Source organism: Lissotriton vulgaris, chromosome 5 (genome assembly GCF_964263255.1).
Source record: "Lissotriton vulgaris chromosome 5, aLisVul1.2, whole genome shotgun sequence".
NCBI classification, from domain to species: domain Eukaryota; kingdom Metazoa; phylum Chordata; class Amphibia; order Caudata; family Salamandridae; genus Lissotriton; species Lissotriton vulgaris.
Window position 1 is genome coordinate 1,901,058,818 of NC_141693.1, and position 23,119 is coordinate 1,901,081,936.

At 44.2% G+C, this 23,119-nt stretch overlaps 1 protein-coding gene across 2 annotated transcripts in view; it reads right to left on the minus strand.

The window, feature by feature from the left end:
* LOC147717672 (butyrophilin subfamily 1 member A1-like) overlaps window positions 1–23,119 on the minus strand; it is a 148,431-nt gene that overhangs the window by 65,862 nt on the left and 59,450 nt on the right. For both annotated transcript variants that reach the window (XM_086924465.1, XM_086924464.1), the window contains 2 exons: window positions 18,611–18,889; window positions 2,308–2,424 (listed from right to left, as the gene is read on the minus strand). In XM_086924465.1, the coding sequence (XP_086780591.1) occupies window positions 2,308–2,424; window positions 18,611–18,889 (396 nt within the window). The remainder of the gene's footprint in view (window positions 1–2,307; window positions 2,425–18,610; window positions 18,890–23,119) is intronic.

Genomic DNA, 23,119 nt, shown 5'->3' on the forward strand with positions numbered 1-23,119 from the left:
CCCAATTGACTTTATTGGCCCAAATTGAGCAACTGTTGTTAGCTGTCATCTCACCCTTGGTCATAAAAATCAACGACTTGGGGGACAGGCTAATTAGCATTGAGGAAGTAATCAAAAAGTATCCTCCTCCAACTAATATAATGGCTACATCCGTCAGCCCTAACCCTCCCATCGGCCCCGAAAAGCATAAGTCTGGTATTTGTAAGAACGGTGAAACTCAAATACAGCCTCCCTGTATACCTACCCCAACAGGCCCCAAAGTAATTCTAAAACCTGCGTTAAAAACTCACACAGTGGCTAGACCCGCTCCGGTAAGAATGCCACGTATCAACTTACCTCCTGAAGCCGCCCCATATATGTCTGTCCTCTCTGGGGTCCCTGCCCTCAGCCAGGGAATACACGAATCACAGCAGGACCTGCTAAATAGGGTCATTTTCTGGCTACAAAACAATAGACCTTTGCCACCTGAGCTAGATGGTGGTATCCTGAGTGTCAGGAGGGTGGGGTGGTTAGGCACGCTGCCCAAAGACATTGCTGGGGACCTGGTGCTAATTAAATTTAAAAACAGGACTATTGTCCCCTATTTACGATTTTGCCCCCCCAAAGAAAGACATGGCACTATTTGCATTTGGGATTTGCACGATTTTTACCCGAGCTCCCCACATATTCCGTTACATAGACCAATGGAAAAGAAATACTACTCCTGGGGAAGGGGACCCCGTCTCTATAGCGCAACTAACCTTTTAGCCTCCAACGGTTTTGAACTTTTGTCCAAAAATTGTATTTTTAAGACCCCACCACTAAGAGGCCACTCATAAGTTTGAGCTAAACTGACAGGGTAGGATGTAACTGATAAGTATATTACTGATAGAGGTTTGCTTAATGTTCTTCCCCGGCTCCACAGTATGTACGTATGACTTTTTGTTTTAGAGTTGTTTCACTGATAATGAAACCTTTGCATATTGATTAGCTGATTCGTTATACCTATTTAATCTTGTTTTATTAACTTTGTAATGAAATGTTACGGTGTTTATGAAATGTTACGGTGTTTATTTATGTATTGTTGATGCTTTTATGATTTTTAAACTAAAATCGAATAAAGCTTATCTGAATCTGAATCTGAATGGGCATTACCGATTCGGTATTTACCGAATCGGTAAATACCGATTTTTACAAGGGTGCAGGGGGTGTCACTTTGACACCCTCTCGCACCCCCAAAACAGGCTCGGGTGCCATGTGGCAGGTATAAATGCCCTAAGGGCAGGTCTGCCTGTCACATGGCATAGGTGTGCACGCACACATGTGCATGCACACCGGAATCGGTATTTTACCATCAATTTGGATTTGATGGTAAAATACCGATTCGGTAAGGCTCCTGGGACTCTGAAGAGTCCCACCTACATCTGGGTGGCTCAGATTCGTTAAATTTACCGATTTTTTATTTTACCGAATCAGTAAAATTACCGAATCGGTAATTTTACCGATTCGGTAAAATAATGCCCCCTACATACCTATCACCTATTTACCGATCGGTAACGGCTGAAAATACCAATTTTCGGCCGTTACCGACCGACCTACATCTGGCCCCTACATCCCAAATGCTTAATACCGGTCGGTAACGGCAGAAATTCGGTAATTTCGGCCATTACCGACCGGTATTAGGGTTCCTACATCTGGCCCTATGTGATGTAACATTCATGTTAACTAGACATTCTATTCTGCCTAAGGTCTTTACATAAATTGGATGACACAGATCGTAACAATTACTTAAATATGCTGTAAAGGACAAGTCTCTCCACAAGCCTCCCCCACAATACACAGGTCTTGTTTGATGACAATGGCCATGGTATAATTCTTCCCTACCAATAGGGCACATTTTCAGAATTTAGCTAGAGCTTCGAACATTAGAACCTAAGGTGGCATTCCTCCATCTCTAATGGATTGCTTATGTTTTTGTCTTTTATTGTCATTAATAAGTCATTGTCTTTATTTTGATTATTAAAAGTCAATCTGAATACAACACAATTCATTAGATCACCTTATCAGAAGTAGAGGCTAGCAGTGACATTCCTACATGTAGCAGCCAGGATTCACCTGAACATGTTACCACCCATTCCCCGAGCAAGTCTCTACTTAACAGACACACAAGACAATTCAGCAACAACCCATACATGCAAAAAATACTAACAGATCTATGTATAAAAAGTAAAACTTCCATGAATTGTCCCTCAAACTTCAGGATTGATCAAGGTCATTTCCATTAATGCTTACATTCAGTTCTGTCCCCACTATAGCTGTGACTCTTACCTCGGTTTCTGCTTCTTTTTCTTATGTACAAAATTGCCAGTAATACACAAATCGTGCTTCCAGCCAAATATACACAAAATAATATCATCCATGGTGAAACTCTTGGGAAGAACACTTCTGCAAAGTAACAGACAAAGATTAGAGAAAGATTGATAGAAAAATGGGAAGTGGTTTATAGGTACTGGGAAGGGGAAACGAATACAAGAATAATGAACAAGGAAAAGCAGAATCCACGCAAAATAGGCTCAAATTACAGATAAAATATTTATTTCGCCCATAAGTAAAACTCTGCATTGCAGTAAAATTATACAATTTGCTAAATTGAAGTTCTTTCTCAAGTTTTATTCCTTTGACACTGGTATTTTTTCAGCATCCATTCTACACTACAAATGTAATATTCAGGAAGATTTAAAATACGATGATAGTGCTTTCAACTAATAGGATGTTTTATTCAACTACTCCCACAGAAATCCTAAATTTTGATAATGGATCATTCAATGTTATAAATAATGTATACATTTAAATTCGTTGAGATTGTTTGGTAAATATATTTTTCAAACAAAATAACTTCATCCTACTTAAAAGCTTTTAATGATGTTTAGGATTGTCAAAGAAGTTGAATCTATTTGCAATATTTAAACGTACTTACATTTTGAAATATTTTGAATAGTATTTTCATTTTTAAACAAACAATCTCACTTTTTAAAAAATATAACACTTGTCCACATACTCTTCAACAAGTACATTTACATTTGTGCTACCTAAGCATGTGGGCATTTTAAAATTGTGTGGATTGTTTATTTAATACAGAATAAGGCATTCGCTTTTATAAAATGTTGTAATTAGTTAGTCATAAACCTTATTTACAACTTTACTAGATAAACCTATTATTTAATGAAACTCAGAAATTACTGTTATAACTTGTTATAACTAAGATGTCCATCATGTTTAAACAATATAATTTATTTTGGAGTAGGATTTGTTGCATTAAACGTATAGGGCCTCATTTATGAGCTTTTGCCGTAGGGTAGCGCCACAGGCCTTCCTCCTGCGCTGCTCTACGGCAAAAGAAAAGGGACAGGAATGCACCCTATCTAAAAGATGCGGCGCATTCCTGTCCTTTTTCACCTGTACTGGCGCACCAAGGGCTGCTGTGCCCAAACGCACGCACATTTGCACCATGGTACAAGGGTGTCTGCGTTACAGGGATAATTATTTTTGTGCAGGAAGGGAAACTTTCCTGCACAGAAACAATCACAAGAGGTTTTTTCCTCTTTCTATGTATGCTTGGCAATAGTGCCACTAGGGCCTCATATATTTTTATAATGTTGATTATTACAATTTAGAACGTCAACAGCAACACGTAATGTCCTAAATGCAGAAAGCCATTAAAACATTTTAATGGAGCATACCATATGGACAAAACTAAGAACAATAAGCAACTACACCGTTGAAGAAGAGAAGCAAAAATGAGTTATGGCATTCAAAAGGAGAATCAACAGCAGAGGCTATCCTAGATACACAATTGAGAGGCAATCAGATGAAAAGAGACAAACCACTAATAACTAAAAAACGAATATGGTCCAATAGAAAAGTAAGAAAGGATTACAACAATTATAACATAATAAGGAAGCCTCAAAACCAAGATGTGTTTTTCAAAAATATGTCACATAATCGAACATGCTCCATAAATACAACACCTATTATGGTATCTTCAAGCAATTAGTTATCAGAAGCCTCTCTCAATTGAAACAAAATCATAAACGCCATTTGACAGACAAAGCATCTTTCTGCCTTAGCAGACACCAGGCTGGGTTTTTGAAATGCCAAAAATGCAAAGCTTGTAAAGAAGCAAAGAACATGATAGAATATGAAATAAAAGGCAGGCAGTATCTCATAAGGAAAGCAAGGACATGTAAAAGCAAATTTAAAATCTATGTATGTTCAATTACGTGGAATGGACTATATCAGAAGAACAAACCTGCAAACGACAAAAATAATTTTAAAACACATATGACCCAAGTTAATAAAATGTATCAGATAGTATGACATAACCGAAAACAAAGCAACGTGGAGACACAAAATCATTGTAATACTATGGGATAGAGGCCATTAGGAAAGAAGAGATTGGGGTCAGACATTGAGGCAGACAGAGCCAAACTATGTCATGCCCATCTGAAAAAATATAAAAATATAAAAATAGAAGAGAGAAGCTCCAGAGAAAGAAAAATAAACACCACTGTACACAGCACAACTGAAACACCTCTACATAAATGGCAAACTGAAATGAAACTATGCCGACTAGAGGATTAAACATTAGATAGGAAATATACATATGTGGCAAAAATAAATACAAAATAGAGTAGAAATAGCGTCACAATAACTTCCATGTGCATTAGTGAAGGATACACCATTGGTAATAAGTACAAGATAATCATTGAACAATTGTACACACAAAAATACCCTCTGTAGGGTGAAATAATATTTTAAACAAAACAAATGGTGAAAAAACAGCAAATAATTTCATAAGGCTAGAAGAGAAAAAACACTTCACATGAAATATGTAGGCTTTCAAATCAGTGCAACTGTGCAGCTATGACCATGAAATGTGTTGATAAAAATACTAATCAATGCTGTAATCCCAAATATAAATCTAATTGAAAACTGTGACCAGTGCACTGCTTTTCTTCGTTAAGAAGAACTTGATTGTGTGATATGGATCAGGAATTGTCCCAAATGGGTGTAAACACATAGCATTCCGATTTCTTGTTGTGCAAGATAATTAGAAATGTATAAAACATAGACTGTCAATTATATACTACTGTAGAAGAAAGTACACTAAATGTTGTTTTCAACATGGGCGATAAGGTTTACGTGAATGGTTATCTTTCTAAATGTAACATCATATTTCACCCATAGATTTGCACATAACAATTTATTTATTTTAAAAATCTAAACTTTTGTTAGCAAATTGTCACTTTCTCAGAGCAGATATTTTGATAAACAGAGGATGATTTACACTATTATGCCAACTGAGTCATTAGACAAATTTCACCCTAAGGCTTTCAGATGAATCAAACTGTTGCGATGGAACGCTGTGGCAACACCCATTGCACACCCCTTTTGCGCATCAAACTGCATGAAAGGGTACCATATTTACAAAGCAGCATTAAGCCACGCAAAGTGGCTGAGCGCCACTTTGTAAATATGATGCAGGGCATTGGGTCCCAAACGACCTAAAAAGTGACGTTCCGGTGGCGCAATCCCATTGTAAATATGCCCCACGATTTAGAAGAACAGTTGATGAGTCTGTTAAACGCTCGACTTCCGAATGACGATGAGACGCTAACCACAGAGGCACTAGACACCGTTCTGGGCCTCGACTTCCTCTTCGACATCAACTTTTCCCTCCTTGACGTCGACCTCTTGGACGTCTATCTTCTCGACGTCGTTCTTCCTGACATCGACGAACTCCCCGACGTCGAGTGTCTTCGCCTTGAGGTTCCGTGACAATTGTAAGTGGTGCTTTCGACTCGCACGAATATAGTCGAGTCTGGTATCTATGAACCGCAAATGACGAGTTTAGTAAGTGTGCGCAGTTTCGCTGTGCTAGCTTAAACCGTTCATTTGTTATGTGGGTTTTTCATCTGTACCCACGGGTTCCATCTTAGATACGGCATCCATTTTGTCTCTTGCCCTCAAGTAGCCAGCGAACGGACGTTGTCCGCTTCGCGACCCTGGGACTCCCAAGATATTTGCGGAAGACACATGTTCTTTGTAAGTGTCTTTATGACGAGGGGGATGCTACTGTAAGGCAGATGACGCCGCATGAGGCTCATCTTGCCGCACGGGCTTATTGTCTCAGCCGTGCATCTCATTAGGCACGTCCCTTTGATGCCTGCATCTCGTGTTTCCCGTTACCTCCCCTTTTACACCCTTTCCGATCTCCCCACTGTCTCCGTCTTCCTCTACACCTGTCCTTGTCCCTATTTCGATTTGTTTTACTGCTGATTGGAATTTGCTAATAGTGGGAAGATGGGATTTTACAGTTGGGAACCGCCAAATGTTTCCGCACTTATGTTTTGGACCTCATGTGTTTCAAAGTGACCAAAGCGACCCCTCTGGGGGATAATTGTGAGAACCGGGTTGTAAACCTTTGTGTTCAATGTTATCCTATGGGTAAAAACTGTATAAAAGGAGCGATCCACAGAACCAATTTGAAGCAGTCTCCCCAAGTTGCACGCTGTGTACTTGTCGTGATCTCTGTGTTCCCTGCAGCAAATAAACCTTGAATCTTTGACGCCGAAGGAAGTGTCCCGTGTCTCTGTGACTTGTACGCCGGAGCAGGTTACCCACGAAGGTTTTAGGTGTTGTGCCCTGGCACCGCTGGGTCTTACAGAACCCAGTCCTTCAGTTGGCGCCCAACGTGGGGCTGCATCAGTGGTACCGGTCCAAGCCCGACGATCGTGAGGAACTTCGTGTGAAATCTCCGAGGGAAGGTGCACTCCGCTTCATCGATCCTGTTGTCGAAACAAGTGGCCCGAAGACTTTTCCCGCGAAGATTCCCGCCTCCGGACGGCTGCAACGGACTGCTGCCCTGACTGTAGACCTGTTTTGGCGCCTGGCGTAGACCTTGGTATAGCGAGACGATTGACGGGCCTTCCTGGTGACGCCATCGATTTTTGAGTTAAGTATTTGTGGGTCGCTCCCATAGCTCTTGGTTGTTGACACTTTAGCGAGTGTTTTTGTTGTACACGCTGTGTGAGTGTTTTTGTCGGTGACACTTTTGCTAGCGTACTTTGTTGTGTTGTTTGACGACTGCAGCCGCCAAAAACCGAGGGTTTTGTTCGTTGCTGGGACTTGGTAAATCCTGTAACCCTTGAAGTTTGTGAAACTCCGCTAGTGTGCAAGATGCCTGGTCGCAGTACTTTGTTTAGTTGTTTCAGACCTTGTGGTGCGGATTCCCGACTGGAGGACTCGTGTCCGATACCTCCGGTTGGAACTCCTACTTATGATCTATATAGCAAACATGGGCTAGGCCCAATTACCTTTAACGATTATTGGATTAAATATACAAAGAAGGACGGCGACCTTCGTTGGCCACCTCACGGTAGCTTCGAGGCGTCAATCTTAGATAATCTAGAAATGAAGTTGTTCGAACGAAAATCAAGGCCGGCCATGTTTGATGCCTTTCGGTTGTGGCGCAAAGAAGCCCGACAGAAAGAAATCAGACAGAATAAACGTAGTCAGCGAGATAATGTTGCTACCATAGTGAAGAAAGCTGAGCAGTTCCAGCGTGATAAGGAGGATAAGGATAAGGAAGTGTTTGAGAGACTACAGCGTATGACCATAGATAAATGCTATCCTGCTTTGCCTACGGAGTCGGACAAGAAGGAAGAGGTAGTTGAGGATCCTTTAATGTCCTATCTTATGAAGTCGCCACCTCCGTACGTACAGGGTACCGCAGCTCCTGTGGTCCCTGCCGTACCTGTTCTTCCACCTATTCCTCCTCCACCTGTTCCTCAACCTGCACCCGTTCTTCCGACTGTTCCTGCTCCTTTGCCTGCTTCTATCCCTACTGCTCCTCCGCTTCCACATACTCCTGCTCCCGCTACTGCTCCTGTTTTGTTAACCCCTGTCGCTGCTACTGTTTCTACTCCTTCTCTTGTTAGCCCTGTGTCTTATTCTTCTCCCTCTACCCGTAGCCGCAATTCTCCTCTTGCGGCTAGTTTCTTTCATTCGCTCGGACCTGTTCATGGGTCCGCTGGTTTCGATGGTCCTCAGAGACGAAGTCAGCTTCCTGGAAACAGGGAACGCGTTGCGCTATATAATATGGCGATGGGTTGGATGGTAAATCCGCTGAGAAATCCACCACGTGTTGTCCTCGAAACGTTTTGTCAATTCAATATACCAACCCAAAGATACGTGTTTGATGAAATGTGTAAGTTCCTTCATGATCAGATAGCGGCCGATGCGCCTGACGAGGTACTGACCGCCCTGTCTGAGCTTCAGCTCCAGTTTTCACATGGACTGATAGTAGATACTAATGTTCGACGTGCTATTGAGCGGTTGTTGTCTCTTCGCCCCGCTCCGATACCTCATGCATTGTTTGTTGAGGATATTGAGAAACAACCAGATGAATCTGGCCAATATCCTATGCGCGAAGTTCCGCCGGTTTGGGTACCAGCTGATCCTAATGCTCATCCTCCGACATTGGCGCATTTCCAGAGAATATGGATACATCTTCCATGGAAACGCTCGGAAGTGTTACAGGTGAAGCAATCTTTGCCTGACCCTCGCAAAAATCCTACAGGGTATTACAAAGAATTATCGCAGCTCGTAGATGCTACGATAATGAACCTTGCCGATATCGATATGTTGTTTGGCAATGTAGTACCGCAACCGGTATGGGCTAAGATTCGACATGAAAATCACCCGGCTGAATTAGGTGGTGCTTGGGCTGCCATTGTAGCGGCAGACGCCGGACAAGTAGCTGCTACTAAACCCGACCAGTTGATTCTTGACCTTCCCCAAAGGATTATTACGTTAATGAAAACTCTTATGCCAGCTATGAAGGTAAACTGGGACAAATTGTCAGCTTGTAAGCAAAAGAAAGATGAGAGTGTTTCCGACTTCTTTACGAGGTTTGAGGAAGCATTCATTGACCATAGTGGTCAGGATATGGGTACTGAGGGTGGTCAAAGGTTGTTTGTGGATAAATTTGTTTCAAATTTATTGCCCGACTTGAGCAATAAATTGAGAAATTCGGAGAGTGCATGGGCCGTTTCCACCTCAGCTCAGATATTGGCTACGGCACAATATTATGAGAATAGAGAGAAAGAAGAGAATGACCGTGCTGACAAAAAGACGAAAGAGCTGAAAACTAAAGTGTTGTTGCAACAAGCGTATCCTCCGCGGTCAAATCAGAACAATTCACAACAGAATCGATCGCAGTCGCAATCGAATCGGTCACAGCCGCGTAATGATTCCTCCTCCCAAAGATCATCGTTAGGGTACAATCAATGTGCTTATTGTAGACAGGAGGGACACATTAAATTTAACTGCCCTGTTTTGAATGAACGTAATAGCGGTAACTCATCTAAGGGAGGTCGTGGTGGTCCGCAACAGGCGCCACGTGGTAGAGGTCGTGGTGCTCAGAATGATCGCTCAGATAACTCATCTAATTCTAATAACTGTTTCGATCAACGTGGATCATCGCAAGGACGATCTGCGCAGTACAATGTAGACGATTATTACGTCGATCAGGGAACTGACGACAGTAATTACTAGGACAGCCAAAGACAAGGAGAGGGAGTGGTATCAGTTCCGGTTGATCAGAGAGGGCCTTACGTCGCAGTTGCTACATCGGGCGTCGTTGAGCCTTTTCTGTTGGACACTGGTGCAGCGAAAAGTTCTATCATGCATTCGAAACTCCCTGGCGCACCTTTGTCTGGCTTAACAAATGTTTCCGTTGGATTCTCTGGCGCCCCCGTTAGCAATCCAGTTTCACGCCCTTTGCCCCTTCAAATTGGGCCACGTGAGCTAGAAGCTCCGTTGATTTTAACCACGGGTTGTGGCGAGAATCTTTTGGGCCTGGATTTGCTTAAACGTTTGTATGCAACTTTGTATTGTTCTCCTGCGGGTGTAAAGCTTACGTTAGGAGAGAGGGTTGTCTCTCCTATGTACTTGTCTCTTGATAAGCTTCCACCGGAATTGAGTTCTCTTCCTGCGTCTTTGTGGGCGACGGGTCCAAATGACGTGGGCCTACTGGATATCTCTCCCTATGTTGTTCAGTTGAAGTCTAATGTGCGATTGCCACGTATTCCCCAGTATCGTATCTCCCTTGACGGTGAACGAGCGCTGTTGGCGATCATCTATGATTTGATCGAGAAAGATGTTATTGAAGAGACTCGGGGAAACGTGTGCAATAGCCCTGTACTGCCTATTCTTAAACGCACAGATCCTACAAAACCGCCTGTTTATCGTTTTGTTATCGATTTACGGGAGGTGAATAAAATTGTGGTTCCTCAATTCCCTGTTATGCCTGACATCACGGCACTCCTGACTCTGATTCCAGCTACTGCATCATGGTTTTCGGTGATTGATTTGAAAAATGCGTTTTTCAGCATCCCGATTGCCGAAGAGAGCAGGGACCTTTTCGGTTTCTCTCTCGGTGGACGAAGTTTCCGGTTCAAACGCGCTCCTCAGGGCTACTGTGAAAGTCCATCGATTTACAGTCAAGCCTTGAAGGGTCAACTGGATGCGTTTCGGTTGCCGGTTGGTGCGGCCTTGATCCAATACGTCGATGACTTATTGGTGGCTGCCGATACTCAGGACATTTGCAAACTTGCTACGGTGTCATTGCTGCAACATCTCTGTGAGCTAAATCATAAGGTGTCCCCTTCTAAACTCCAATATTGTTGTCAAGAAGTAACCTATCTAGGTCACTTATTGTCAAAGGAGGGAAGGAGATTGACCCCAGAGAGAATTGCAGCGATTGCGCGAATGGCTGTGCCAAAAACCCAAAGAGATGTGCGTGCCTTTCTAGGTATCACGTCGTACTGCAGGCAATGGATTCCTAATTTTTCATTGCTAGCGAAACCATTGGTGGCTCTTACGTGCAAGGATGTTTCGACTCCTTTACCATGGACGGAAGAATGTCAGAAAAGTTTTTCTGAATTACGTGATTCATTGTGTTCGGCTCCTGTGTTGGGTACCCCTGACTACAGCAAGCCGTTTACATTATATGTTCACGAGAGAGAAGGTTGTGCTTTGAGTGTCTTGACGCAACCTTTTGGTGGTAAGCAACGTCCATGTGCATATTTTTCCTCGACCTTGGACCCAGTAGCTAGAGCATTGCCGAGTTGTTTGAGAGCAACTGCGGCAGCTGCGGTCTCCATCCGACAATCAGCAGGATTGGTCATGGATAATATGCTTACGGTGATGGTTCCGCATGCAGTCGATACTCTTTTAAATCGTACGAAAACTCAGCACTTGACGAGTGCGAGGTTGTCTGGGTACGAGTTGACGTTATTGGCAAGCCATATTCAGATAAAACGTTGTAATGTCTTAAATCCGGCAACTTTGTTACCAATTAACACAGAGTCAGATGAAGTAGCAGAACATGACTGCTACTTGAGGACTGAAGAGGAAACAAAAGGTCGAGTGGACCTTAAAAACACCCCATTGGAAGATCCGGATGGCACTCTGTATGTGGATGGGTCATGTTTTAAGTTGTCGAATGGTGATGTGACTACTGCCTATGCAGTTGTAACATTGAATACTGTTGTTGAGACTGCAAGATTGAATCAGAATTCTGCCCAAGCTGCGGAGCTGATTGCTCTTACTAGAGCGTGTATGTTGGCGAAAGGAAAACGTGTGAATGTGTACACCGACAGCCAATACGCTTTTGGTGTAGCGCATAGTTTTGGACGATTGTGGCGAGAGAGAGGTTTCTTGACGTCGCACGGTACGAAGATTCAGCATGGCCAGCTTGTGAATGATCTTTTGGATGCATTGACGCTGCCTACGCAAGTTGCGATTGTTAAATGTAGTGCGCATCGTAAGGTGACGGATGATGTTGGTCGTGGTAACGCGTTTGCAGATGAGATTGCTAAGGAGACTGCCCGGAACCTTAGTACTCGAATGTATGTGACGAGTTCGGTTAGGTGGCCTACGGAATCGAGTATGTGTGAAGACACCATTGAAAGTGTGAAAGAAATTCAGAATGAGGCCACCGAGACTGAAAAGGCGAAGTGGAAAGAAAGTACGGGAAAGTTGGATGCGAGTGGTTGTTGGATTGACTTGTCGGATCAGAAAAGATGGTTGTTGCCTGATGCGTATGTACTGGCCGTTGTGACAATGGCACATGGGTTAGCACATATTAGCGTGAAAGGCATTTGTAAATTGTTGTCGCCTGTGTGGAAGAATGATGGAATTACGAAATGTGCTGAACGATTGGTGAAGAATTGTATGGTGTGTATGATGTACAATCCTGGCAAAGGAACCCCAACTCCTCCTGGCAGTTTTGCTCCCCCTTCGTATCCCTTTGAGGTGATTCAATTGGACTTCATCCATATGGAGCGATGCAATAACCTGAAATACGTTTTAGTTGTGGTTTGCGCATTCTCCCGATGGATTGAGGCCTATCCTCTCAAAGACAATACTGCTTTGTCTACTGCGAAAATCCTATTGAAGGAATATTTTCCTCGGTATGGAATGCCTAGAGTCGTGTGGTCAGATAACGGAAGTGAGTTTGTTGGAAGTGTGATGAAGAGTGTGTGTAAGGGCCTTGGAATAAATCAAAAATTCCACAGTGCCAATCATCCCCAGTCAGCTGGATTGGTTGAAGGGTACAACGGCACCCTTAAACTAAAGCTAGCGAAGATTCAGGCTACGACTGGTCTTTCGTGGCCTGACGCTTTGCCCTTAGCATTACTGTCAACTAGGGCGACTGTACACTCCCGAATAGGGCTTAGTCCCTACGAAATAGTGTTCGGCCGTCCTGCGAATGTGTGGGGGGTTCCTAGGCCAGGAATGTTTTCTGATCTTGAGTATCCAATGTTGATTGACTATTTACATGACTTGACTGCTAAACTAAGGTTAATTCACCAACAGGTTTACGACGCATTGCCGACGCAGACGGAGGGTCCAGGCCACCAGCTCCAGCCTGGAGACTGGGTGGTGACACGCAACTTTTCACGCAAGAATAATCTGGACCCGAGGTTCACCGGACCTTACCAGGTGCTCCTGGCCACGAGGACTGCCGTTCGTCTTGAGGGGCGTAAAAATTGGGTGCATGCCACCCATACGAAGCGAGTCCCTATCCCTTTACCGGCAGACCCGTGGGTAAGGAAAGGCATTGCGTCAACAGAAACAGAAACATTGCCGGCGTTTGTACCTTTCAGCGACGCGCAGCCTGTTGGAGAATCCTCAGCGCAGCAGAAAGACACTGTTGAACAATTGTCAGCAAAAGACTCAAGACCAGAACAATCGACTGATCAGCAGGACGCTGTCTCTTCAACGGATCCTTTGTTCGACGAGCAGACACGTCCCGGGAAACACCGATATTCTTTGCGATCTCGCACTAAGGACAAATAAAAATATTTAGTTTTGCTGAATTAACGACTGCATTATCCCTGTTTCCCGTGATCAGTTTTGAGCATACGTATCACTATAATTTTTGTATATATATATATATATATTGAGCTTCCTCCCTTGTATCTTTTTACTTCTACAGCCGAGAGACTTTGTGTTTGTATATACATATTGTGTATTGAAGGCCGTAGGGCCGCGCGCGTACTTCCTTCTGGATAGTAGGTCTTGACGCTAGGTTAAAGGCCGTCGGTCCCTGGGAACTCCTAGGGGTTGACTATTGCTACACAGAACGAAGTGCGTCAAGAAACGTTGCGGACGGTCGTAGGGAATGGCATTCTCGAAGTTGAATGATGTGGAGGGAGCTAAGGCGTACCGACTCAAGCTGCAGCAACTCAGTCGTACCAAATGTTTTATATTCCAACTGTTTGTGTTATTTTTGACTGCTTCTGCATTATTGGCGGGTGGGGTGTACTATACGATGTCTTACTTCTTACCTGCTACACCTACTCCTACTCCCTACCCTAATCTTACCTCTACTGCTTCTCCCCATTCCTTTCACATGTTACCAGAACACGAGCAGGCTAGACGTGTAGAATTTCGCAACAATTCCTTTATTCAGCTCCTCCATCAGCATCAGTTAGTGGTTAATACTACTAATTGTTGGGTGTGTGGGTTGATGCCACATACTACGGATAAGGGAATTCCATATCTGGTGTTACCGTATAGTTCCCAAGGGTCAGCTCGAGCATTCCAAACAATGTTTCGAAGCGCACTGGGTTTCCACCCCATTCGAGAACCACGCTCCCCCTACTCTGGTCCTACCTCGTATCAGAAGCCTTTGTCGATAGCCATAGAGGATTTAGATAGCGATATCTATGATCCCTCGCTTATTCCTGAAGAAGAGGTACAAGCCTATAGAGTCCTAAGTAGAGGCGAATATAGTGTGTTCATTAGCGAAAAGCAGCTTAAAAGCTCGCCTCCAATATGGGTCGTACCCCACACTGGTAATTTTTGTCTTATGGGTCGTGGTCGAAGGTCGCAAGCCCGACTTGGAGCAAGTGCTTGCACTGAAAATTACATTTTGCCGATGTCCTCGTCCCCTGTGTTTCTGGCTGCCAAGGGTACATACTTTATCTGTTATGATCGTGCATATGCATGGTTGCCCGCTGACTTCATGGGCTCATGCTTCATTGCAAATCTGTTGCCTCCGACGTTCACTGTAGATGCCGATTATCACAAGACTAGAGTTGTGCGAGGCGTAGTTAGCGAAGAGGATACTGCCGGTCAAGAGGCAGGAGACTTTTTCAAGGGTTTCCTCCCGTTTTGGGGACCTATGGTTAACAGTAGGAACCTGAGACAGTTGACTCGAGTGGTAGAATCAACAGCTAATATTACTGCCAGTGCCCTTGGTAATATCACCACAGAACTTCAGGCGGAGAGACTTATGACGTTACAAAACCGTATGGTTTTAGATGTCATCTTAGCAGACCGCGGTGGGGTATGTAAGGTGATCCATTCGAGCTGCTGCATTTTCATTCCAGATAATGCTCCAACTGTCTATCAAGCCATCTCGAGGTTGCATAAGATCTCCGAATCCATACACGTGGATGTAGGGGATTGGACGCTGCTAGGATGGTTTTGGGGCCTGATGTCGACTTGGGGTTGGAAAATTCTGATGATCATCGGAGTTGTGGTAGTGTTCCTGTTCACGTGTTGCCTTTGTGTGCAGTGTGGTCCTGCCTTATGTGGCCTTTGTGCTACAACGTGTATGAGACAACCATCTGTTACCAAGGGGACTCAGTTGGACAGAGCTATGCTACAGCAACATCTCGATGGTCTGATGAATATCGAATATGATTCCGACTAGTGCTTGCCTACATGAGGGCAAAAGGAGCGTCTGAGGTTCCGTGACAATTGTAAGTGGTGCTTTCGACTCGCACGAATATAGTCGAGTCTGGTATCTATGAACCGCAAATGACGAGTTTAGTAAGTGTGCGCAGTTTCGCTGTGCTAGCTTAAACCGTTCATTTGTTATGTGGGTTTTTCATCTGTACCCACGGGTTCCATCTTAGATACGGCATCCATTTTGTCTCTTGCCCTCAAGTAGCCAGCGAACGGACGTTGTCCGCTTCGCGACCCTGGGACTCCCAAGATATTTGCGGAAGACACATGTTCTTTGTAAGTGTCTTTATGACGAGGGGGATGCTACTGTAAGGCAGATGACGCCGCATGAGGCTCATCTTGCCGCACGGGCTTATTGTCTCAGCCGTGCATCTCATTAGGCACGTCCCTTTGATGCCTGCATCTCGTGTTTCCCGTTACCTCCCCTTTTACACCCTTTCCGATCTCCCCACTGTCTCCGTCTTCCTCTACACCTGTCCTTGTCCCTATTTCGATTTGTTTTACTGCTGATTGGAATTTGCTAATAGTGGGAAGATGGGATTTTACAGTTGGGAACCGCCAAATGTTTCCGCACTTATGTTTTGGACCTCATGTGTTTCAAAGTGACCAAAGCGACCCCTCTGGGGGATAATTGTGAGAACCGGGTTGTAAACTTTTGTGTTCAATGTTATCCTATGGGTAAAAACTGTATAAAAGGAGCGATCCACAGAACCAATTTGAAGCAGTCTCCCCAAGTTGCACGCTGTGTACTTGTCGTGATCTCTGTGTTCCCTGCAGCAAATAAACCTTGAATCTTTGACGCCGAAGGAAGTGTCCCGTGTCTCTGTGACTTGTACGCCGGAGCAGGTTACCCACGAAGGTTTTAGGTGTTGTGCCCTGGCACCGCTGGGTCTTACAGAACCCAGTCCTTCAGCCTCGACTTCGATCTTTCTCTCCTCGACGTCAATCTTTATGTCGACGTTGAAGGCGAACTGCGGTGTCGCCTCTTCGGGACTCATCACAACGTCGATGGTGTGTCGACGCCGGTGAAGTCCTCGACGTAGACCTCGTCCGAAGTCTCGACGTCCTGCCCCTCGACGCCCAACGTCAACGTTGCTTCGACCCAGAGCCCTGGGTCGACGGGGAGCAGATGGTAGTCATACCTCTCGACGCCGACGTCGAAGCCATCGACGTCGACCGGGACCAGTGCCTTTTCTGGGCCTTTTCTTGACTGGGGAGCCCCCTAGAGGCCGATGCACGGGCAGAGGATGATGACAGAGTCCCTCCATGCCCAGAAGTCCCACCTGGTTCTTGATGTCTCCTCTGCTCCAGGCCTTGGAGACAAATCTTCTCCCTGTCACGCAGGGTCCTCCTGGAGAAAGAGTGACCGATATCACAGGAGTCAGGGACATGGGTAGAAGGGAGACAGAGTATGCATACTCTGTGGGGGTCAGATTTTGCCTTCTTCCTACAACACTCAGGGCACTTGTCGAATAAAGCTGGCATTTGGACAAAAAATAGGTGGCAAAACTGGTCAAAAAGACAGCAACTGGCAGAGGAAGACCCCAGACATCGAGTGAAACACTCAAAACACTGGAAAAGCTCCAAAAATTGAGAATATACCCAAAAAGGTAGAGCTCAATGCTCCAGGGTCCTGCTAGCAGGAGCCGGAAAAAAGAACAGAAAGTAAAAGGCCTTTGGCTGTGTATCCTGGGATACCGAGGGTCTCAGAGAGTTCCTTAAAGGCACGGTATCCCTTTTCCAGACACATAATGGCAGCCTATGGGGCTTGTCTGTCCAACCCTTCCTCTCTATCATTACAAAGGATTTTTGTGAAGGGGAGTTTCTCTAGGTGTGAAACTTTACAAAGTGTGTAAAATGTAATATTATTTGGCTATCTTTTTCACTTCGAGGTGAAGTGCTGGCCAATGTAGCCTTGTAGTTTTAGGCTGCATTATTTGTCTTTGATTTTCTCTTAAGTGTCTATGCAGGACTGCAGAAGAAGACAACTTAAGAGACTATTTTGATTGCTCCGGGGTCCACGCACATGGGCGGGACTATTCACAAGATTATGACTATAACAGAGATACCCCTACTGCAGAACTGGGGTTACAGGTAAGAAACTACTCCTTCCCAATGTATTTCAGGCACACTCTATGGTCTTCTTCAGGTTGTAGCCAAAAACATGATGTCAATTTTATGAAGAAAACAAATGTACCAGAATTATCATCTGTTACTGTACAACAGAAATCTAATTCCTAAATCTGTATCACCTAATACACTTTATCTTAACAGAAGCAAGACGACTGCTATCATGGTCGTTGTTGTACAGCAGAATCATGATGTAAGAACGATTATATATTAATGGAGAATGAGGACTTACCTCTGATGTAAGAAACATGATCAAACCATAACAACCTGATCCTTTCCCCTCTATTCATCCCCAACCACTGCATCACAAAATGTCAATGTGTTTTATATAATGGGCCTGTCGAATATTAGTCCTTTCTATTTTTCTCGAGTAACTAAGATTAGGACATAAGGGGGCAGGATGGGCATATCCTGAACCCAAGGCCAGGTGGGAGGAGACCCAAAGAGATCTCTCAGCATTAAAATGCATTTAAAGAAAGTAACTTTTGCCTCAGGTATCACAGGAGTTAGAAGGCTTTTGTTATCTAGAAGATGGATTTAGTATATCATATAAAAAAACGAAAATAACTTAAAAAAAAGGCAGTTAAAGTGAAATTATGGCTATGCTTTTTTATAGCACATGAACTTGATCCGAAGGTATTGGTGCGCTTTACATGAGCACCAGTTACATTACACAAGGACACCTTTATGTTTTTGTGGTAGGCATAGGGAGATTAAGGGAGTTTCCCAGAATCACAGGATGTGGAACCGACGCCGAGACTCAAACCTGATTCCCCAGCTCCAAAGTCAGCAGCTCTGGCCTTTACACCACATTCTCTCCACCCTACAAAAAAAACACTTAAAGTGCAGTTAGGGTTACAAAATAAAACAAAACAATTCTGTAATTCCTCAGTTTGAGTTTGAGTTTAAAAATATTTCTAGAGCGCGCATACACCAGGCGGTTTCTTGGCGTAGGCTCTGCAAACCAAAGCTCGCACAGCTGCTAGACAAAATATAACTGAGACCCAAAATACAAGACTCATAACCTTGCATATTTATAATAATAAAATGACTGCACATCACATATTTAACGTAAACAGATATCGTACTGTATCCACAATTGTGTCATTCATAAAGTAATATATAATTAAGTAAAAATTGATAAAGGAACACTTTAACGTTGGAAGTGACTGACCGTCTATAGTGACTCCTACAGACTTCTCACATTTTCCAAGCTTGTTTCTTATACAGCATGAAAGTTTTCTGTTTGAAGGTTCATGGACGGTTAAGGAGTTTTCAATGTCGAATGAGCCATCTGCTCTAACTGTGATGTCCGAAGCCGAGGCCAATCTCGTGCCATCCTCCCATTTCCAGTCCATGTTGGGCTTTGGGTACCATTGGCTGGACCTGCACACCACCAGAATTCCTCCATCATGGTGCCCAACAATGTGGATGTGAAGTGGGGATCCAGTGACTATGGAAGAACAACAAAGAGCAGCCAGGTAAGAGTACAATTTATGGAATGTGCCCATGACCAAGACAACTCAATCAATCAATCAAAGATAGCTTTATTCGGTATTTTTTAAAAGACCATAAAAGCACATAAAAAGAATTTAAAAAACATTTCATCCACAAAATACAACAGTACAATTTAATACATTATTTTACATTAAAAAAGGAACATTAAACATTCGTTAAAAACACTGGGGGAATCCAGGATAATTAATATATGCTAGCAGACCCTCTCTGCTCGGCTAATTACAGGCCAATTTCGCTACTACCATTTGCGATTAAAGTCCTTGAAAGATGGGTCACAAGAGCCTTATCCAACTTCCTAGAAACAAATCTGTGTCTGGATGCTGCACAATTTGGCTTTAGGCCAGCGCACGGCACAGAGACGGCCTTGGTCACCGTGTTGGATGATCTGCGAGCGCGAGTCGACAAGGGCAAGTCTGCATTCTTGGTGCTACTTGACATGTCGGCCGCGTTCGACACGGTGGACCATGAAGTCCTACTTGGCCGTCTTCGGAGTGCGGGAGTGTGCGGCCTGGCCCTAGACTGGCTCACGTCCTATTTGGATAACCGACAACAAGCCGTGGCATTACCACCTTTTCGATCAGCCACTAGGCGGGTGAAACAGGGAGTCCCTCAAGGATCGGCAATTAGCCCGATCCTATTTAATATATATCTCCGTCCCTTGATAGCACTGATAAAGTCATTCGGCATATCTGTTGTCAACTATGCCGATGACACTCAGTTGATTTTTTCATTTGAGGGTTCATAGACTATTTCAAGGGATGTCTTTCACCGTTGTATGGCAGCCACAGCAGCATGGCTGCGAGCCAATGCGTTGCAATTCAACGGGTCAAAAACGGAGGTACTCCACTGCTCCTTGGACCGAACTCCCCATACACTACCTGCAGATTTCTGGCCAGTGTCCATCCCGGGATCGGTGGAGGCGGCAGAGTCAGCTCGCAACCTGGGAGTTCTATTCGAACCCAATTTACAGCTTGATGCCTCCGTAAACAAAACGGCAGCAACATGTATGGGTCTGCTCCGTGCTCTACGGAAAATCTTGCCACTTCTTCCACGGGGCTCCAGAGCTGAGGTAGTGCGTAGTTCCATTCTCAGTAGGATTGACTACTGCAACGCACTACTTCTGGGTGCCCCGAAGATTCTGGTCCTAAAGCTCCAAAGGATACAGAATATGGCCGCTAAACTGGCCTTGTCTCGACCACGGTCCGCCTCTTCATCGGCAGCTTTGGCCGATTTGCACTGGCTCCCAGTCCAGCAGAGAATTGCGTTTAAGGCTCTCTGCCTTGTTTTTAGGGCCCTGCATGGACTGGGACCAATACCTCTTCAGACTCTCTTCCTCTGGTATCAGGCAGCCAGACCTTTAAGATCATCTTCGGCGTTCTTGGCAAAAGTCCCTAAAATTAATAGAACGAGAATGGGTGGTCGTGCTTTTAGTTTTGCGGCTGCCACGCTGTGGAACACTCTCCCCCTGGCATTAAGGAGCTGCCCTGATCTGCTCACTTTTAAAAAGAGCCTTAAAACTTACCTGTTTCCCAGAGTAATGTAGCTGTTTTAATAGATGCACGGTTAGGTCTCAGCGCCAGGATACCCTTTGGGTGACAGATGCGCTCAATAAGCAATAAATACAATACAATACAATACAAGTATATTGATATACAGTACAATCATACGATCATTATGCCATTGAGCATCTACATCTTACTACATATTTCAGAAATTTAACAGCTGCGACCATAGTAAGTTCGTCTTGTAGCATATATAGTCTGATCAAAGCTGGTTTACATTGTCTCAATCCCCACATCTTTAGGAGGGGCAACAGATGCCTCTTTCTGCCCCAATGATAGTATTTGCAGAAAAAGATGCAGTGGATATTTGACTGAGTGGGTGAGTCATCACAAGGACAATTTATTAGCGTGGCCGACCAGCCATTTGGGGCGGGAAAGGATATCAGCCTGTAAAAACAGTCAGTCCTCATCCTTGTTAGTAGCATTCTAGGGTAACTGGGAAGTGCCGGGCCAGGTATGGGTGTAAACCTGGGCCGTGTAGAATGCGGCGATGATAGATGATCGTAGACTTATTTCCATCCAGATACCACCGCCTATCTTCTAACAGCTCAAGGCAGATTTCCTTTAAAACTTTTTTCGAGATTGATGCACATGAGCTGGGGGTTACATAAAGTTCTGGATGGCCAATAGAGTTCAAGAATTTTTTGACATAATGGAGCCAGGTAAACTTCCTAGCCGCTGATTGGTTCATACATTCTTGAATCACATCCCTGCTAAAAGCTGTGTCCTTAGAGGACCATATCTTATGCCACAACATGACTGGTCTTATCTTAATTAGGTCTGTAATATGTACCCAATCTAGTTCCTTATGACATATAGTTGTAGAGATTGATCTTGGGACAGCTAACAAGTACCTGAAAAAGGCGTTTTCCGCTAGTTGGATTTGTGTGCAGTCGGCAGTCCCCCAAATGCCAGCCCCATAGGTCGCAGTAGAGACACATTTAGCTGCGTAGATCCTGAGCAGAGTGTCTATGGGTTTTCCGCCCAGTCTCTTAGCAAATTGTTTTACTGCGCCAATGGTGCGGGAGAAAGCCAGATTGCGTGTAGCGATGGCTGTGGACCAAGTTCCTCTATTATTAAAAGTAATACCTAAATAAGAAAAAGTTTTGGTCAAGCCTATCTTTATCTGATTGACGAAAGTTTTGCAGTCTATTTTGGAATTATTTTTTGACGTGCAACACATGGTGAAGGTTTTTCCCACGTTTATCTTCAAACCTCTAGAGCCCATAAAAGTTGAAAAGCCAGTTAATGCCTTTTGGAGGCCCACCTGAGTTCGTGACATTATTACAGCGTCATCGGCATAAAGTAGTATTGGTAACGCCGTGCCGTTAATTTTGGGATAGTCTACTTCCAGATTAGTCAAAAAGTCTGCCACTACGTTAATATACAAATTAAAAAGGAAAGGTGCAAGGATGCAGCCCTGTCGAACGCCCTTTTCAATTGGAAACTTCTTGGTGCGTTCTCCATTTTTACCATAGCGGACCGTTGCCCCTGCACCTCTGTAAAGTTCCTTTATAAAATTCAACACAAATGGGTCTATCCCCATCTTGGTCAGGGTATTCCATAACACCTTGTGGCTCAAGCAGTCGAAAGCCGAGCTTAAGTCTACAAACGTCATGTATAGGTTCCCTTTTTTAACCAGCATATATTTACTAGTTATTAGTGCCAGATTGAGTCCCTGCTCAACTGTGCCCAGCCCACACTTGAACCCATATTGGAACTTAGAAAGAACCCCTTCCGCTTTGCCCCAGGATTGTAGTTTAGTGAGTAATACTCTTCCTGCTACTTTCATCAAGGAGTCGAGCAGGGAGATTGGCCTATAGCATTTGGGATCCTGTCTATCTCCTTTTTCAAAGATAGGAATTACAATGGCTTCCTGCCATGTTACTGGAAAGCCTGTTTGACTATAGGAGTTTAAAACATTTGTAAGGAGCGGGCCCATAGATCCATATTTTCTTTGAATAAATCAATAGGGATGCCATCTGGCCCTGGGGCTTTGGAGTAAGCGCTCTCTCGAATAGCCTGCTCAACCTCTAGTGGAGAAAAGACTATATTCAACGGAAAGGTATCTATGATGTAAGAGACTTCAGACTGCGGGGCGGTGGTGATGTGTGATAATGTCGCAGGGCAGTTTACCACAGATAATTCATCATTTTTATATAATGCTGTGAAGTAACTTACCCACACGTCCTCAGCTATAGCTACCTCCAAAGAATCAGTCTTTCTCTCTGCAAAGAACGGGGCGTTGACTTCTCTCCAAAAGGAGATATTGTCCCGAAGGGCGCTAGCCTTTATTAACGCCTCCCAGGCAAGATCTTTAAGTTCTTTTTTCCTATTTTGAAGTGCCAGTTTATAGTCCAACCTGGCTGCTCTGACTAACTCGATATCTTTTGGCAGGGCCTTTACTGCCTGTAAGAGGGCTTTATGGGCTCTAGTGCAGGCAGAATTGAACCAGCCATTCGGTCTAATCCTTTCACCATCTTTTCGTTTCCTGGTCAATTTATCATTAATAGTGGCTACTATCTTGTCATAAGCCACTCTGATCTTATGGGGGTTGGGATATTGTTCCAGACACGTCATGAAGTGCTCAAGGTCTTCAGTGA